This window comes from Corvus cornix, chromosome 2 (assembly GCF_000738735.6).
Source record: "Corvus cornix cornix isolate S_Up_H32 chromosome 2, ASM73873v5, whole genome shotgun sequence".
In the NCBI taxonomy this organism is placed as follows: Eukaryota; Metazoa; Chordata; class Aves; order Passeriformes; family Corvidae; genus Corvus; species Corvus cornix.
The window spans coordinates 21,994,798-22,015,294 of record NC_046333.1 but is presented as its reverse complement, the minus strand read 5'-3'; the positions used below and the strand labels follow the sequence as shown (position 1 = coordinate 22,015,294).

The 20,497-nt window shown below is 42.5% G+C and overlaps 1 protein-coding gene across 4 annotated transcripts in view; it reads right to left on the bottom strand.

Moving 5' to 3' along the window:
• PDE1C (phosphodiesterase 1C) overlaps positions 1-20,497 on the bottom strand; it is a 342,008-nt gene that overhangs the window by 285,936 nt on the left and 35,575 nt on the right. For all 4 annotated transcript variants that reach the window (XM_039548746.1, XM_039548747.1, XM_010398574.4 and 1 more), the window contains one exon: positions 10,764-10,935. In XM_039548746.1, coding sequence (XP_039404680.1) covers positions 10,764-10,935 — 172 coding nt within the window. The remainder of the gene's footprint in view (positions 1-10,763; positions 10,936-20,497) is intronic.

Genomic DNA, 20,497 nt, shown 5'->3' with positions numbered 1-20,497 from the left:
TTAAAAAGGAGAACTGGGGAAAATGGGAAGAATGACAACTGCAAATCCGTAAGTATATAACTTATCTACAAATTCTAAATTATAGCCTAATGTGGTAAATAAAGCAATGGTTGATAGCCTAATGTGGTGAGTAAGCCTGCTACTGCAGTGAAAAGGGGCAAGTGAGTAAACAACTGTTTCTCAAATGTCATGAGAATGCCATTATTTCTGTACATATACTTCAAATTAAAGTACTATGGAAACAGTCTTTGGAAACAAAAATACAGAGAATGACAGTATGGAAAGATGCCACTCTACCTTACTTCAGATGCTTGTCTATAGCAACTGAAGCAAGAATACAACAAACATTGTATTTATAATTTGCTGTTGCTGCATGAATGCCTGAACTGATGCGATAACATCTTCATCTGTCATTGAGTCCTCTTGTCCGCAGCTTTTGTAGACACACAGCAAAGTAATTACAGACTGGTACATGAAAAGAGGAGGTGGGTGTGTTCTTCAGCCTCAAAATCACCCATCTCAATGCTCAGTGTTGCATTCCCCCTTCCTTGGTATGGACTGAGGCTCTGCAAGCCAACAGAGATATGGGAATGCACTGCCCCCTACAATGGGAATTACACTGACACTGTCAGCAGTGCTAATTGCAATTCTCCGATAGCAGCATGAACTACTTGTATCAAAATGGCAATGACAACAACAAAACACTTGAACTTCCCGTATTTTACATGAGAGGAAAAAATATGTGCTTTCCTCCAAACTGTGTTTCTTTTTCTTTCTTCTTCCCCCTCACCCCACTCCCCTGCCCCTTCAGCTTAATATTCAGTTGTGGGTTTTGCATTTTCTTGGAATTGAGCCCAACATACCTCGTTTGTCACTGGACCTGTTCATGACAAACATCACTGCCAGTTTCTAATGCTTCTTGCAGCAGCTAAATTTTGTCCCTCACTATACTTCCAGGCTTCCCACCTGGCTGAGTTGGTGCAGTGTGTTCATAGGTTTCAACTTACAATACTGCCCTGAAAGGAGCAAAATTTCCACTTGACAACACTAGAGAGAAAAGCAGGCTTAAGTCTGTGACAGCCCACAGTTCCTCATCAGAGTAAAAACAGTGGGTACTTGATGCCACCCACCCTCCCTTCCAAGAATGCTACCTTTTTCCCTTCAAAATATTCCTGAACACTTACTTGCAGGTTTTGCGGTCTCAAAATCAAACTAAAGCTGTTTCTGATTAGATTGGATCTGGAGGATGTTTTACCATATACTTAAGGAAAACATCACAGTATAACATACTACTTAAATTTGTTGCCATCAGACAGCCCTTTTAAAGTGGATTAAACTGTACAGGAATTGCCCTTGAGTGCCTTTTTAACATTTCTTGCTTACACAATTGTCATGCGTTAGCTAGCATAGTCTTGGAAGTGATCATCATCCACCCTCTGTGTGTGTCAGGCCCCAATACAGTCTATCCATGTCAAGAACTGCAGTTGATCTGACGCTGACAAAATCGGAACTGGTAATCTTGCATAACTACAAAACAAATGCTCAGAGTTCATTATGGTACAAGATTCAGTTGACCTACATCGGGCAGAGAAGTGTGGTCAAGGACAGGCATTGGTCAGTCCTCAAACTAGGACCTTCTGGACTTTATCCATGGAGCTTCAGCTCAAACTGTTGTTTCCATTTCAGAAGTGGATTTGTTCCCTGCTATTCAGAGGCACAGTTCTGTTATGACACTCACAAGTCACTGTCTTGCCTTATCATCTATCCTATGAAGTACAAGAAGACAGTGATATAAAAAAAAAAAGATACATACATATCTCTTTCAACTGCCTGAAAAAGCACCTTCTTTTTGGACATCATGCAGATACACACAAAGATAAGGAGAAAATGCAGCCTTTGAACAGTCTTTCTCCTCTTATCATTCCCCTTCTGACTTGTAAATCTCAATCTACAACAAAATGGGCACATAGTTCTCACAAGGCGTAACATGAACCTAAAAGGGAGACATGATTAAAAGGAGGAGAGACAAACAATGTTTTAATGATAAATGAGAACTGGATCTGTTGTAGATGAGTTTAAAATACAACAAGAAAGTGTACTTCACATGTTCAGCCTTGTGCAGTGATTTTATTATTTTAACAAGTTAGGAAAAGTGAAATTCATTTCTCTTATTTGTATGTGTGTTGGGTTATTTTTAATCCAAATAAAACAGGCAGTAAACAAATATTAAGACCCAGCAAGGAGGGAATGTGGGCTCAATTCTATCCATCAATTAGCCTTAAACGACTGTTCTTTGCATAGTCAAAGCTGTACTGCACAACATGACCTCCCTCTCCAATTTTCAGACCCCACATATTGGTTTAAGTAGCCTCAGACAAGCTTTTATGCTCAGAGATTGTCAAAATGTGAGAGGTGGTAAAGCAGGAGTCCTGCAGGTCCCTTTCTGTCAAGTGACTGGGGATAGGCTCTTGCTATGACTCAGACAAGAAAGTGAAGTAAGGCTCATAGCTGTTATTCCCATATAACATTAAACCATAGAATTATAAAATAGTGTGAGTGGGAAGAGACTTTCTAAAGGTCATCTAGTCCAGCCCCGGGAACATCTTCAACTAAACCAGGTTGCTCAGAACCCAGTCCAACCTGACCTTAAACGTTTCTAGGGATGGGGCATCTATTATCTCTCTAGGCAACCTGTTCCAGTGTTTCACCATTTGCATAGTATAAAAATTTTCTTCTTTCTAGCTAATCTAAGTTGACCCTCCTTCAGTTTAAAACCATTACCCTTTTCCTATAGCAAGAGGCCCTATTGAAAAGTGTGTCCCTATCTTTCTTAAGCCCCTTTTAAGTACTGTAAGGTCATGATGAAGTGTTTCTGGAGCCTTCTTTTCTCCAGGCTGAACAGCTCCAGTTCTTTCACCTTTTTCTCACAGGAGGGGCGTTCCATCCCTCTGATCATTGTTGGGGCCCTCCTCTGGACCTGCTCCAACAGGCCAATTCTTTCTTGTGTTTGAGAACTCTAGAATTGGACACAGTACTCCAGGTGGGATCTCATGAGAGTGGAGATGGGGAGCAGAATCATCCCCCTCAACCATTTGGCTATGGTCTTTTGATTCAGACCAGGACACAGCTTTCTGGGCTGTGAGCACCTTCTGGTGGCTCATGTTTCGCCTCTTATCCACCAGAACTTCCCCAAGTCTTTCTCTGCAAGGCTGCTCTCAATTTCTTCATCCTCCAGCCTGTATGGGAGTTGCCCTGAGCCAGGTGCAGAACCTCGCATTGAGTTTGCTGAACCTCATGAGGTTCCCATAGGCCCATTTCTCACATTTGTCCAGGTGCCTCCGTTACTTTAGATGAACCGACCACTTGATCTGGTGTCACCTGCAAATTTGCTGACGGTGCACTCAACCCTTTTGTCTATGTCTTTGATAAAGACATTAAGTAGCACTGGTCCCAATATAGACGCCTCCATCAAGGGTCCATATTGGGTCCCCAAGCTGTTGATCACTATCCTGTGGATGTGACTGTCCAACCAATTCCTCCTCCAGTGAACAGTCCCCCATCAAATCCATCTCTCTCCAATTTAGAGAGAGAATGTTGTGGGAAACCATATCAAAGGCCTTAAATAAAACAGATTTTCCCTAAATCCAGATTAGATCCCTTCCCTTGCCCACTGATGTAATCATTCCATCATAGAAGGTCACTAGGTTTCTAGACCAGGCAGGACTTTACTTTGGTGAAACTGTGCTGGTTGACGCAACTGACCTCCTTTTCATGTGCCTTAGCATGGCTTCTAGGAAGATCTGTTCCATGATCTTCCCAACCTCAGAGGTGAGGTCGACAGGTTGGTAGTTCCCAGGATCCTCCTTTCTACCTTTTAAAAAGATGAATACAATGTATCTCTTTTTCCAGTCAGCAGGGTCTTCACCTGACTACCACAACTTCTCGAATATCATGGAGAGTTGGCTTGGCAACTACATCAGCCAACTCTTGCAATGTGTCTCACTAGGTCCCATGGACTTAAGTACAATCAGGTTCCTCAGGTGGTCATGAACTTAGCGATCTTCACTTACAGCGGGAAATGCTTTCCTTCCCCAGTCCCCATCTAATAGTTCATCCACTCAAGAGATCTGGGAACAGACATTGCCATTGCAGACTGAGACAATAAAGTTTTTGAGTGCCCCAGCCTTCGCTTTGCCCACTGTTACCAGTTTGCCAACCTTGCTTACCTTCTTTGACTTTTTTTTTCTGGCTCTCATACCTGTAGAAGCTCTTCTTTTTATTCTTCGCCTGGCCAAGTTCAGGTCCAGCTTCACCTTTGGCCTTCCTCACCTCATCCTTACAAAACTGGGCTGTATCCCTGTACTCTTCCCAGGATACCTGTCCTTGCTTTCCCTGCCTGTGCATATACTTCTTGCTGTTTAGTTTGACCAGCAGGTCCTGACTCAGCCATGCTGGTCTCTTGCCTTCCTTGCCCTATCTCTTGCACCTAATGATCAAGAGCTCTTGTGCTCTATGGAAGGCATCCTTAAAACATCTGCCAACTCTGTTCCGCTCCCTTTTCCATGAGGGCAGTTTCCCATGTGATCCTATTGACTAACTCCTTGAAGAGCTGTAAGTTTGCTTTCCTAAATCCCAGGGTCCTGACTTAACTCTTTGCCTGACCCATATCCCTCAGGACTGCAAACTTCACCAGAACACAACCACTGCAGCTGAGTGACTCCAATCTTGACATCCCCAATAACTCACTTGCATTGATGGTCATCAGGTACAGTATCACAATCCCACTGGTAAGACTGTCTATTACCTGACTTAAGAAGTTATGCCCTATGCATTCCAAGAATCTCCTGTGCTACTTTTCCAGCATATGTCAGAGTGGCTGAAGTCCCCCAGAAGGATGAGAGGCTGCGAGTACGATGCCTACTGTAGCTGGAGCAAAAAGGCACCATCAATAGAATTCCCTTGATCAGGTGGGCTATGGTAGACACCAACCACAAGGTTCCCTTTGTTGACTCAGTCTCTTATTTTTACCCATATGCTTTAGACCAGCTCACGGCTGTTCCTCAGAGAGAGTTCTTTACATTCCATCCATCTCTTGATGTAGATGGTAACACCTTTGCCCCTCCTTCCTCTCCAGTCCCTTCTGAACATCCTGCAGCCATGCTCCAGTCACAGGATTCATCCCATCAAATTTTAGTAATGACAATGAGGTCATGCCTTCTAGCAGCATGGTAACTTCAAGCTCCCTGGTTTTTGTTCATGCTGCATGCATTGGTACATGTTTGAGGCTCATGGGCTGACTCCCAGCACATGGTGTTATGACTAAATTATCTTCACATTTGGAGCACTGCAGTATCACCTCTATGCGGTAGACCAAGTGGCCAGAAGCAAGCGTTTACATCAACCACAACCAAATCAGAAATACGGAAAGATTAGCTGCCAGTGAGATTTAAAACCATAAAGCAGAACGGAAGCTGATAAGAAAAGCAAAACAAACTGGAAAGATAAACTTTGCAGCTGACATAGGAAAAGCAACTGTTAAGGTAATCAGGGGTGTTACAAGCCTCAAGTAAAAAACTGGAACTATTTTGAAAGGCAAAAGAAATTAAGAACATATGCATGCCTTGAGCTGAAAAACAGTCTGACCTTGAAGGAACTGAATCTGCCTTTCTGGCTCCAAGGTCTTATGGCTTCGGTAACAGACAATATGCATCACTTCCTGGTACAGCATAGCTGCATAGGTATCCAATAAGGCTTGTCTGGTGTAAGACAGAGGGTCTTTGCCTCATCCTGCTGCCTGCTACCCTGATTTGTCACTAAAATTACCACCTCAAGGCCCCAAGTGCTAGACATAGCCAACTGAACTGCTCCAAGATTCCAGACCAATTTTACCTGTCAATGCAGGCCCTGGACCAAGGACAGGGAGGCCGCTCTGAATATTGTTTGGTTTTTTTACAGATCAGCATATTCATTCTGCCCTGGACATCTCAGTCAGCTTGTACCATGGTATCTCCTGTCACAAGATCCAGCACAGTCATCATATCCCATAAGCACCATCACAGTCATATATCTCAATGCAGCGTTCCAGGTCTCCAGACACAAAATAACACTGAATCTCTCCTACACATCAAAACAAGTCTAGGAGAAATCATAACATCTTGGGCATGTGAAATTTTCAGCTAAAGCAGTGCCATCCACTTGTGAACCTTTGAATCATCCAGGCAGTAGTCTGGTGACAAAAGCAGCAGTTTCTCTTGTATCATCTAACACAAAGAGCTTGCATAAACTTACAGATGACGTTTGCAGAACAGCACCCAAAACTGTTTTTTGTTTCTATGCTCCCCCTGGTGGGTGCCAGCCCAGCATTTTCAAAATGCCTGCTTGGGTAGTGCTTCCAAGGGCTAGCACACACCAGTTAAAGCAGCCTATAAATTTGTAATACAGCCTCTTTAACCGCTGTTAATTCTTATCGATACTGCACACTACAGCGATCTAGCAGATCAAAAAGCAGATTTAGGAGGAGAGTTACAGACTTCAGTGCTAGTAACCGCTGATATCTCCAGCCAATATCCATATTACACAGCCCTGAGAAGTCCATATGAATATTTCTGGGCATCAATTCACAACCTTGCACAGCTGTTAAAATACACAATGATCATAGCTCGTGTAGCAGTGAACTTGCGTATTTGTGCAAAGAAAATGATGTGCCAGATTGGTTGCATTAAGAGTGGACCAAGAGGCTAATCACGTCAATGTCTCCTATTACATTTTTTTCCCTTGTCAAAAGGGATAAACCACCACAATTCCACTGTATTTTCAAATGTAATTCAAATTTAGACCTGTGCTGTTTTAATAGACAAATAGACCAAATGCCAGTGAGAAGGGATTTTAAAATCTGTATTTTAAGCACTGCAGTAGTATAACCAGTCAGGACAAAAAATTACTTGTAACTGCTAACTCAGTGCATTACGGCAAACAAGTATATACTACAATCTCTTTCAGAAAAGAGATAGTAAAATAACTATACAAAAAAAAAAAAATCAAGACCATCAGAACACTTCTAATTATTAAAAGATCATGCACCATGTGTATTTGGGATGTAAAGAGAGGGCTGATTCAATTTGGTTTTTGCTTTACATCTGGATTACAATGGATTCTTACTGCAGGAAAAGTATACCTGAAAGCACTGAAATAACCACATTCCTTCTTTTATGTTTAAATGTGCTTCAAGCTCATATCTGGATGTTGACAGAATCAAATACTGACCTCTTCATAATTTTCCAAGCTACAGAAGATAACTGCACAGTAGAAAACAAGATCTAATACAAGATGTGGCAACTGGGATTTCATGCTGCTTATATGTAGTCATTTAAAGCATAGAAAATCACAAGAAAATGTGACTCATTTTAACATTGGAGAGACATTTCCTTAACTGTGCATGAAAGCAGTAGTGTTGCCATATACTGCTTTAACAGCAGTGAATCAGATGCAGTAAGGGAATTGCTACATTTCAGAGTTTTTTGCAGTCATATTCAAAAACAAGCTTTGGTTCTTCTTTCTGTGAAAGTAGTTCATCTAAGCTCAACACCACCCCCATCCCTACCCCAAGATTCAGTCATCAGATTCCTAATTAAGACACGCTAGACTGGACAACTTGTAAAACACATTTATTTCCCCAAAAGGCACTAGGGCAGCAAGATCTTCCCCTAATGTCTAGTAAATAAGAAACAAGGAAAGCCCTTGCCTACTAGACAATCACTGGCATTCAGACACAACAGTCAAGGAAGCACTTAAAGATCATGACACACATAAGACCCCAGTGAATCAAACATACAACCCTTCATATCAAAGATGCTACTGCCTCCTAAGCCCCAATTAGCACCGTAATATCAAGCTAACAAACCAAATAAAACCAAATAAAAACACTGTAGCATTTTTGGTTTTATTTAGACAGTAATTACAATGTACTCTTGCTGGAGGTTAGGATTTTTCCTTTTTTTTCTTTCTCTCAGGGAATTTTGTCCCATTTTTTGTTAAGAGACAATAATGATGGATACCTAAGAGACAAAAGGCACGGCCAAGGTGGGGCGAGGGGTGCAGTTGGCTGCACTCTCATAGCTGAGGGGCATTCTCTTGGGAAGGGAGAGATACTGCAAGATTTTGGCAGGGGGGTGAGGGGCTGGGCTCAGCTCCTCTCTCTCTAGCTTTTGGGATCAAAGGGTAACAGGCTGCAGTTGCTGCGGAAAGAATTCACTACTACTGCAGGGTTCCACCTCCTGCTGTCTTCTACTACCATGAGTGAAGCTCTGCTCATAAGAGCCACTATTGGACTGGGACCTTATTAACACCCTATCTCACTGGAAAGGACCCTCAGCATCTGCTCGGGTGCCTCAGGGAAAAACGGGGACCCCAAGCCCCCCTCCGAGGGAGCCTCTCCCAGCTGTGTTTGGGAACCCAGCTACTGCAACCCAACCCCACCACTTCTCTGCCACTGCTCCAGGTTTTTTGCTACACTGTAACCCCACACCTCCTCCCTGCTGGGACACCCTTGAATCTCCTGCTACAGCTGCAGAGTTTCTGCTGCATCTACTTTTACTACCCCAGGTGTACCCACCTCTGCTGTTCCAGCTGCTGCTCTGAGGTTCCTGCTACAGTCCATTTCGCCATCCGGAGGGACACCAGGATTGGCTGTCCCTATGGGTTTGTAAAGGAAGCCCATTTTCAATCTCTTCCACTGGCACACCTGCCATTAACCGCATGGAGAAGGTAGCTGAGCTCGCGCCACAGCGCCCCCTGCAGCCGCGGGGGAATCATCGCACCTGCCCTGCCCGGCCGGGAGCCACCAGCGCCCCTGCCGGCTGTGGCCGTGACTGCAGCAAAGGGGAAAGGGCCTGACAGCCGAGAGAAGGCTGGTACTGGGTTTCTGGTTTCGTTTGTTGTTGCTGCCGTTGTTTGTTTGCCTTGTTATACAGATATATAGATTAGTAAATAACTGTTATTCCTTTTTCCATATCTTTGCCTGAAAGCCCCTTAATTTCAAACTTACAATTATTTGGAGAGAAGGGAGTCATGTCTTCCATTCCAAGGGAGGCTCCTGCCTTCCTTGGTAGACACCTTTCAAACCAAGACAACTCTCTTATCTTCCACTCCTCTGCAAAGCTATTAAGCAAACACAGGGCTTCGTTTCTTTAGAAAACTAGGCATTTACTATTTATTTTGTAACAACAATTTGTTTGGATTTCCATCTATAAAGCCCCCCAAAATGCCACATTATACAGTAATATCCATATTGATATAATACAAAGCTTCTGTGATGTTTATAAAGCCTTTTAAACTGTATTAGCAAAACTGTTTTCCTAAATTACATTTTCCAATTCTTCAGTCCTTATTATGCCATAGCATTTGAAAAGCTGTGACACTATTTTGCTGCATTAAATGTTTAAAATTATATTGACAATGGCAAGGTAAGGAATGCTGCTACCCAGATCTTGTTATGAGAAGTAAAACTGACAAATACATCTCTTGAAATTATAGATTTTAAGTATCAGAGATACAAAGTTTTTAAAGTCAGTAAATACCATAGGCCATCATAAATGGAGGATCCAGGTTCTGAACCCCTTGTCCTGAATCATTTAAATGTGAATATTAAAGAATGAAAATCCACTATGAAATTACAGGGTTATTTATATAGACTGGCATAAACTCAATTTATGGTATTACGCTTTTAAACATCAAGCAGTATGAACAAATATCTGAAATTGCTACCTAATATAATGACTCAATCAAGGACTTCAAAATAATAATTATATGAAGAGTGAAGTAAGTTTCACAGACCAGGTATAATCAAAATCACTATAGTCATAGAAATTTATACAAATCAAGGAATATTTTTTTTAAAAATAGGTACGTTGTACGTTTAATACAAAAGAAAAGTAGATCACAGTTTTTCAACAACCAAAAAATATTCTCAAAAACGTTTTGAAAAATCAATTCTGCCACTCTCTTTGCTTTTTCTGGGCGCACCAATTTTCACATCTCAGTCAAAAATCCATTGTATGCCCTATGGGTTCTCTATTTTACCTCACTTTGAGAGAAACATTTTCAGAAAACATTTCCAAGAAACATATGGCAACTGTACATAGACAGCATTAAATAAAAGAGTGGGAAACACAGATAGATATATATATATAGATATATAGATATATAGATACATACACACACATATATATATCACACTTCAAAAACATAGATATATCACTCCACAATAGCAGAAATCACTTTTTTGCAAGCCCCTGGTCAGAGTTCTTCCCCTTCATATATTAATGCTAGACAGTTCTCAAGACATTACACCAATAGGGAAAGCTCTAACTCACCCTTGCATCAATGAAGCACATCATCTGACCTAAAGTGCAATTATTCATCATTAAATCACTTTCAAATCAAACAATACCAACCATCAAATGAAACAATACCAACCTTCAAAGACATCTTCATATAATGAGCTGGTTTTGGTGATTATTTTGACCAGCTACAGACTTTCTGCCTAGTAAATAATCTTCTAGGGAGGGTAATGAGGAGTGAGAAATTAAAGGCAAATGCAGTCAATATTACTTATGGATTTCTTTTTACATTCTTTTTCAGTACAAATATATGCAGCATTAGAGAATCTTTCAGTATCAATTTCTGCCACCAAACCCACACTGCAGATTTAATCTTAAAAAGACATCCTCTCAAATATAAACTAAGTAAACCCATATTGGTCAGACCTGAAAGATGTTTTCACCAGTGCCTCAGGACTGTCCACTGGTGGTAGCTCATCTGCTAAAATTTCTTCAGGAGGTCTAGGGTCATTGATAATGGCCAGCTTTCGCCTTTCCTTGAGGTTGCCAGTCAGCCCACCGATAATGGTGCTCCACAAGCAGTTTTGTGATTTAGACCCTGAAAAATCAAGAGTGATAAGGAAAATAAATTCATAGGCTTATTGCCCAGTGTGTCAGAATTCTGAAAAAAAAAGGTGGTCCTCTATCATTTTACCTTTGCATGACCACAGTTTGGCAATAAGCCTGAAAACCTGAAAAAAAGTTTGAAGTGGAAAGAAGCACAAACATTCGGGTCATTCCAAATGCAAAACAGTAATGCTTCCCATAAAAATATTTTATTACAGAACATGAAGCTTTCACACCTCAATAAAAAACATCCTCTCCGTATCACATTTAGGTTGTAGCTTAGTATGTGTTGGTGTGGCTCTTTAGCCAAAGAACTGGCTCAAAAACAAAGTACCAAATCAATACAATACTCATCATTGACATTCTTTAGACTATAGTTAATAGTGGTTAAACTATAGATAAAAGAGATCACTGCAGGATTAGTACCTGAAAATACAATTCTTTTCTGTCAAACCTTCAGCTTCTCACAGTAGATATTCAAATGCCAAAACATTTCTATGGATTTTTTTTTTTACATTTATTTAGAAGTGCTATCAAGTGGCTCTCGCACGTCACTCAGAGAATCCATCCTTATTTGTAAGCCTAGTTCCACTGACAAAGCACGAGTAGCATCCTTCAGTCAGATGTCCTCCCTGCCTCACAAGAATTACGTAACTTAAATTTTGTAAAGAGTCTGTTTCACATTTTCAAATATTTCTAAAGAGTTTCTGAATAAATCAGGCACTTCTGAAAATCCCAGCAGTACTACCATACTGAACACCTCTGTCATAGTCTAATTTTCAAGTATCATAGAATGATACATGACTGAGCTAGCAGACCCAAATAAGAACAGCTAAGTAATGAAATTCTGATTATTATTTCAGACTTCCCACAACAGAGGTGCAGCACATATTAATCTTACCATGTTCCAAAATAGGAATACAAACCAACTCTGCTAGTAGTCTTTCTCCAAGGACTTTGTAGCAATACACAAAATCTTTTAAAAATCTGAGAAATGGGTATCTCTGAAATTAGCAACTGATTTTAATTAGGGACTATACAGGTAAAATTTTCTAGTATTTTCCCAGCTTTCAGATCATTTATCCAGTGGACCTAATACATGGATCAAGGATTACTTTTTGAGGCAACACACACTAAATACACAAGACAAAACCAACCAGAAGACCTGTTATCCCATGCCTCATGAGAATAAAACACAAAAAACCTATCCTGTCAGAAGCAGCAATATCTGCTGCTATGTACAGGAGCCAGCAGTATTTTTTTGCTGATTGTCTTAAATATCTTATTTTCACATGGTCTAAATGGTACAAAGACAGAAGATCAGCAATAATCCTCATTTACTTTCTCCATTCCATAATTATTTTCAGACCGCAAGGATGTTTCCCAGGTAATCAGGAAAACTCCATACTCTTCTTTCCTGTTAAATGTCAGCAGCTACCTAATGTGCAAGAACTATATTTATCCAGAGTTACAGGTAGCCTTGAGATTCTGTGCCGAGCCCTGTGCTACAACAGCTAGAAATAAAACTTTTCACACCAGGTAGTCCAAAGCCAAGTAATGACTACACAACAACAGCAGAAATAAATGCAACATCAATACAATTTTATTATTCAAGGGTCTGTAATGTTATGGCTGTTTCTGTTCTTTAGACAACTGTTTAGGAAACTTTTCTGCCTAACCATCCAGGAGCCACTCACACTCCAACCATCCAAGACTTTCATTGTTGGGACTGAAGCCCCTTTGCAGAGGACAGCTCCTGTGAATTGACAGCACCCCACTTGATTCACTACATACATCACAATCAGCCAGAAACGATTTCCCTCACCAGCTTGTCCCAAGGTTTCCCATAGCACATCTGGCTCCCATGGTGCTCAACATTATGACAGCTGAAGCTGGGTGCCTCCAAGGAAGTATCCCAAGAAAGAAATCTGTGGGCTTTTATACCCTTACAGTCCATCCACTTCAACGCTGATATTTATTCTGAGGTTCTCATCCTTCATTGGCTTCTGCAAGAGTCTCTGGGTGACCAGCCACTCTGACCCTCCTCCCCTCACTGGACTATGGCCCAGGTCCCCATGCCCATTTTTATGCAAATGGTCTGCACCAGGTCACTTCTTGTTGCCTGGGGCTCTCTTTTTCCCCACACCCATGGCACAAGCTGTAAATTGCATGCCCCACTACCTGCACTAGGTATAATCCTCAACAGTCTTCACTTCCTTTTAATTAAGCATACCTGCTAATTCATTAAAAGGAAAAAGAAAAACCTTTCAAGACATTTAACCACTACCCTTACATACCACATTATCACAAGTAACAAACACAGCAGAATTAAGGCTAAGATGATTGTCATAGGGGAGAGTACAAGATTATTGATTCTTGTGCACAAATGCTTAAATAATTACCAGTACAGAAAAGGATTCTCAGAAGTCAATTATTGCCCAGCTGGTTGGTTATTCACTACTCATTTGATGTGAGAATGGTGTATCCAATTCTCCTAAACTAAAATTTTAACAGCAAAATAGGAACACCCTAAAACAGAAGGGCCATTTAGAATCATAGAATATCCTGAGTTGTCAGGCACCCATCAGGATTATTTAGTCCAATTCCTGGCCCTGTACAGGACAGTCCCAAGGATCATATCATGTGCCTTAGACTATTGTTCAAATGCTTCTTGAACTCAGACAGGCTTGGGGCTGTGACCACTTTCTGAGGGAGCCTATCCCAGTGCCCAACCATCATCTGGGTCAAAAACCTTTACCTGATATCTAACCTAAATCTCCCCGGACTCAGCTTCATGCCATTTCCTGAAGTCCTGTCACTGGTCATGAGGGTGAAGAGATCAGTACCTGCCCCACCACTTCCTTCGCAAGGATGTTGAAGACTACAATGAGGTCTCTCCTCTGTTTCCTCTTCTCTAGGGTGAACAAACCAAGTGATCTCAGTTGCTTCCCATAAGGCTTTCTCTCCAGACTTTTCACCATTCTTGTGGACCTCTCTGATACCTTAATGTCTTTTTTATATTGTGGTTCCCAAAACTGCACATAGTACTGAGGCCTCACCAGAGCACAGTAGAGCAGGACAACCACTTCCTTTGAATGGCTGGCAATTCTGCGCTTAATGCACCCCAGGACACTGTTGGCCCTCCTGCCCTCTAAAGCACAGTGTTGACTCATAGTCAACTCGCCATCTTCCAAGGTCCCTTTCCGCAGCACTGCTCTCCAGACTGTCATTCCCCAGTGTATACACACAACCACTGTTGCCATGTGTGAGAGGCTGGAAGGACTGCTGTCACCGTTATCCCCAGAGAATGGCGAATCATGACATAGGTCCAGGTTAAAAGATATGGCCAAAGCAGAGCTAAGATCTCATTTAATGAATTTCTCCTCTTTTATGGTGTAGTTCGCAATAAAGAAATTACATGATTGGCTTATTCACCCACCACCTCTCAAGGTGACAAGCTGAGCAGTAAGACACCCATTTCCAAATATTATTCTCACAAGACTGAAAACAATTCTACAGTTTCCACAACAACTTGCAAGTGCAAATGGTTTACATTCTTACAAATGTTATCCATCCAGTTCTCATGAGAATGAAAGCTCTCACAGAGAAGCTGTGAGAAGCTAGATTTCTCTGTTTCTCAGCTAAAGCATGAGAAAGGAAAAACTTCACAAACTACAGAGCTGGAAAATTTCTCTGCTCCTGCCTTTTAGCATCCACAGACTATGGGCTCAAAACACTTCAGGCGTGTGTCGAGGAAGGGGAAGGTTGGGCATTGCTTGGATGAGGTGATGCCCTGCTCCACACACCTGACTCCTCTGGACCTGTGTTCCAGACCCACAGTGGTTGCCAATACCTGGAACTCTGGAGGCAATGTGCTGCAACCTGCCCCTGGAGCCCCAGTCTAGACCCAGAGTTGCCAGATGACCAGAAGCCCCACCTCGGGGAAGGGCCCAGGAAAGCCAAGGGGTACTTAACCCAGGACTTGAGGCAAGCACATGACTTGATCCTACCTCCTCTTGGAATTTCTCTCAGTGGAACACTGCTGGAACGAGTACTGGTAGCTATATTTGTTCTTTTCTGTATCTTTTCTCTCTCTCTCTTTCTTCTTCTAATTCCCTGTTCTCAGAGATTTTAGTACATTAAAATCAGATAGGCTTGTAGTTTGCTAAGTTGAACGGGCTAAGTTACTGCTTGGTAAAATGTTTTATGTAGATTGAATGCTGCTCTAGACTTTTGCCAAAGTTCTCTCATTTTCTGAAGTTGCCAGTGAAGTTTTTTTGTTGTTTCGACCTCTTAAGAATACCTTGTTGGTACATCTCCCACACATCTAACTCTGAGTACTCAAAAAAAAGTAAGCCCTTTTAAGTGGCTCATCAAGCCACTTTTGGGGGCCTTACACCATGTCCCAGGTGCAGAATCCAGCACTTGACTGGTTAAACTTCATATGGCTGCTGATTACTCAGCTCTTTAATTTGTCGAGGTCTCTCTGCAGGGCCTCTCTGCCCACAAGGCAGTCAATAGCTCCTCCCAGTTCAGGGTCATCAGCAAATTTACTTAATATTCCCTCAAGTCCTGCATCCAAGTCCTTAATGAAGAGAACTGGGCTGGGGATTGAGCCCTGCAAAACCCCACTAGAGAGAGGCCATTAGTCTGATGCTACCCCCTTCCCTATAACTCTTTGTGTCTGACCTGTGAGTCAGTTTCTCATCCATTGTGTAACATGATTATCCAGCTGTATGGTGGACATTTTGTCGAGAAGGCTCCTATGAGAGACAGTACCAAAAGCTATGCCAGAAACTGATATACCAGATAAGACCAACTTATTGGGTAGAGATGATCACTTGATTCAGTATGTTTTATGTATGAAGAAAGGGTTTGAAGAGCAGAGAAAGTATGCACAATGATATAATAGAATTTCCTGAGTTGGAAAGGACCCACTTGGATCATCAAAGTCCAACTCCTGGCCCTGCACAGGACAGTCCCAAGGATCACACCAAGTGTCTGAGAGCATTCTTGAACTCTGGCAGGCTTGGTGCTATGACCACTTCCCTGGGGAGCTTCTTCCAGTGCCCAACCACCCTCTGGGTGAAAAACCTTTTCCTGACAGCTAACCTAAACCTCCACCTCATACCATTCCCTCAGGTCCTGTCACTGGTAACCAGAGAGAAGAGATCAGTGCTTGCCCCTCTGCTTTGTGTTGTGAGAAAGCTGTAGACAACTAGGAGATCTCCCCTCCTTCTTCTAGGCTGAACAAGCCAAGCTACCTTAGCTGCTCCTCCTATGGCTTCCCCTCTGGACTCTTCACCATCTTAGTAGTGGTGTGGTATCAGCCCACACCACCTGAAAACCAGATACATAATGTACAGCCCAGAATGGAAGTTTTAAATAAGGTATTATCTAGAAAATCCAAATTAGAACCCAAATAAGAGGAGAAGAAGGGTAGTTGTAACAGAAGACTCCTTTCTAAGGAGAACAGAGGGCCTGGTATGCAGACTGGATCCAACTCACAGGGATGTCTGCTGTCTCTCAGCAGGCAAGGATAAGGGACATTACTGGAAAACTCCCCAGTGTAGTAAGATCCTCTGATTACTATCCATTATTGGTTGTTCAAGCCAGCAGCAATGAAATAACAAAGACAAGCCTAAGGGCAATGAAAAGAGACTTCAATACCTTGGGATGATTAGTTGAGGAATTAAGAGCACAGGTAGTGATTTCCTTGATCCTTCTGGTAAGGAATAACATTGATAAGAATGCATCAGGTCAATGTGTGGTTCTGAGCCTAGTGTAACTGGAAAAATTTGGGGTTTTTTGACTGTGGGATGATCTATTCAACACCTGGTCTACTGCCACCTGATGGGATGCACCTTTCTCAGAAGGGAAGAAGAGTTCTAGCACAGGAGCTAGTAGGTCTCGTTGACAGAGCTTTAAACAAGCTTGGAAGGGTGAAAGGGAAAATACCAGGCTTGCCAGTGATGAGCAATGGGATGGTATGCCAAAAACCTGAAGCAACTGAGAACTAATAGGATCCCTCAATCAGCTTACCTGGGACATGGACTATTATAGAATAATTCAGGAAAAGGGGGCAGCTCTTCTCCAATACTGTTGCTGTTTCTGCCACTGATTTGGTATAAGCTGGTGATCCCACTGCAACTGAATCTAGCTGAACTAAATAATATACAACTGGCTTATGGTGAGGTCCACTGGCTATACCTCACATTCATGTACTTACAGATTAAAGGGGTTTGATACAATCTGGGAGCCCAAGAGCTGAAGCAGATGCCAAAGCTCCAAAGCTCTTTTCATTGCTTTAGAAGTTCTCACTGGGCCCCATGCAATAGGCTCTAACTCTTCACTGTTGGTTGTCTCAGAGACTTAATCAATTCTCCTAATGCAGGAATTCACAGCCAACAAAGTCCCACAGCTCCAAGAAATTCTCATGCCTGCTTCTTCACAACCAGACATGGGAGTTTAATTATGGCCTCTATTCTTTCTGGGTCTGTGTGAGGAGGCAATTTAGTTTTGATTTAGCCAATTTAGTTTGTCTGAACCCTGGTTTTTCCATTTTGTCAGAGGTATGTGGGGGAAGGGAATGTACACCTGCCACTTGCAGGAAGCAGCCAGGAGTGAGGGAAGCCTCGTCTGTGGGAAGACTTCTCCTGGGAATACCTCAGATTAGGCAGTCAGTGGGAGACACTACAAAGGGGCTTCTCCAATCAGGTCGCGGAAGGTCTCCACCAATGGACAGCAAAGAAAGGTTGGACTGGACCAGTGGTCTCCTGTCAACGGGCGGACTGGGGCGGGGGGGCAGGGGATATAAAAACTAACTGCGTGAGGGGCTCGCTGCTGTTCATTGGCGTTTGTTGTTTCGCTTGCTCCTTCCCTCCCTCTGTGCCCCTGGCCCCAGCCTGCCTTTTGGCTCTCCTGCCCTCGCTGGCTCTTGCTCGCCCTCGCGCCTGTCCTGCCTCCCTTTGTCCCTGACCGCCGCCCTGCCGCTTCCCCCCCCCGCGTCCTTGCCTGGGCTGCCTGCATCCAACCCTGCCGCGCTGATCCAGCCCACCCTGCCGCCCTGATCCAGCCGGTCGCGGCGATCCTGACTGTGACCCTGTCCAGGGTCCTGGACCACCGATAAGAGAGCCTACTCACAGCACGTCAGGCGCCGTCACCGCAGGAGCCGCGCCTGTGAAGCCGCGCCTCTTCGAGAGCCGCGCAGCCTCATGAAGACTCAGCCCGTCGATGGGCAGGCAGCGTGCACACTCCCCAAAGGCACTTCCCTGACTTGCCGGTAGTAACACCCTCTTTTCCTCTCTGTGTCCTCTCTCTCTCTCTCTCCGCTCTCCCCCCCCCCCCCCCCCCCCCACCTTTTCCATTTTCCTTCCTTCTTTTCTGTCCTTTCCAGCCCTCTTTCCTTTGGGCATCTCGTTTTTCCTTTTCTTTTTCGTTACCAATAACGGTTCTCAGATAAAATGTTTGTCTCATTTGACTTAATTTCGTTCTTGACCATCTAGTTTTAAAAGAACTCCTCGCAGTTCCCCACAGTGCAACGCGACAGTCTCTTATTCATTGTCCCTTTACAAAATAAAGATGCAATACTGTAACTTTATTTTGAGAGCTGAAGTTAGAGGGGCAGGCTGTCCCTTTGCTAGGGCAATAAATAAAGGTATAGCATCTAGTATACAAACATTCTCACCCCTATTTGCTAATAAGAAGTCATCTGCATATTGTCCAACAACCAATAATGTTACATCTTAATTGCACTGCAGTAAGTGCCAAAATTCACTGCAGATCCAATAGCTTTACCTCTTGAAAACCACAACAGAAATTTAAAGCATTTTCTTATAGAATTTTTTCCCATTCTTTCTTGTAATTCTAATTCTTTCCTTAAATTCTTCTAAGAGCAAGACTATTTTCCTTTCCTTTTCACGGAAGGAGCAATACAAAGCATTACGCAATAGAACCACAGTGTCCTGGCCATACTCTTGGCATATTATTTGCTCCTCCCTCTAGAAGAAAATAAAACAGTGTCTCCCAAGTTAATATACGTAACACTATTTTGAAAAGTGAAAAGGTTTCCTGCTGCTGTGACCATGCTATTAAATTGGGTCACAGGTGATACCCTGCATTTAGGAATAGAACTAATCAAATCTCCCTGAGAGCAACTAAAATGATTCTCCTTTTTCTGGAGGAAGTCTTCAAATATTATTTGCATGTTTATTATTCTCTTACCTAATATAAATGTACATGTAGAAAAATGTGCTTTTATAAATATTTTCTAAAAGGATACATAAGATATTGTTATAAACAAGTACTAGCTCACAGAAAATCTCATACAAAAAATATGTTGTTTCAGCTGATATGCACCTTCTGAAAAACCTGGTTTTGACATAGTGTTTTAAGTTTACATCCCAACAATCAATTCACAGATAATTAGATCTAAATCTGAATCCACACAAAAAGTTAAGACACAAATACCACATATTTTGAAGATGAGTGTGCCTCTACAAGCAGGTTTCCCTGAATCCTCCATTTTGAAGAGGCTCCATGTGCACAGAGTAGCAACAGAACAAAGTGAAAAAACACTTTAACTAGTGTTTTGTGGGCTCTCCAGAAATGTTTCATCTGCATACCAATTGTTTATTTGTTAGTTGTGAAAGAAGAAAATCCTTTAAGAACCCAAAAGAAAAGTCAAATAAACTCTTAGACTAGACTCTTGAAGGAATCACTGTATATTAAAACACTGTCTACAGCTCACTATTTTGAAAAGTTTTGCACATAATCTTGTAAAATGTTTATGAGATCTTACTGGCACAAAGCATTCCTAGAAGAAGTTGGGTTGTTTTGTTGATGGTATTTGGTTTTGCCAGTTTTTCTTAAGTATAAACAACTCAGACTTTTCTCTCTGAACCAAGTTCAGCCAAACCCACAAAACATCCTGGAGTGTTTGCAAGGAAATTTTCCTGTCTGACCATCCAGGATTCACTCTGGCAGTCATACTCCCACCACCCGAAACTTTCACTGCTGGGATCAAAGGCCCCTCACAGCAGCCAGTTCCAATAAACTGACAGCTGCCCTGCTTGACTCCCTACACGTACCACTTTTCGTGCAGTTAGACAAGATTTCTTTACCTGGTTGGACACAGGTTTCCCATAGCAGTGTCAGACATGTGGACCCTTAAAAGAATTTGGTTTGGTACAGACACACAAAACCAGCTTGAGCTGGGTGATGAGGAGGAGGGATCCTGAACCAAGCAATCTCTGGGCTTTTATACCTTTACAGTCTATGTGCTCGATCCTCTGGAGACTTTCTGCTGAGCTCCCGCACATCTCTTTGTGGCCAATCACCTGGCTAGTGCCAAGTCCCCATGCCCTTTGTTGTGCAAATGTTTTGTGCCAGGTCATGGCTTATTGTCTGGGGCTCCTGCTATTTCCTGCCATCCAGAGCACAACCAGCAGCTTGCACTACAGCTGCCCACCAAGCTACCTGCACTAGGTGTAGACCTCAACAACTTTAATTTCAAATCCTTGTGAATAACTTTAAACATTTGCAAAAATGCTTCC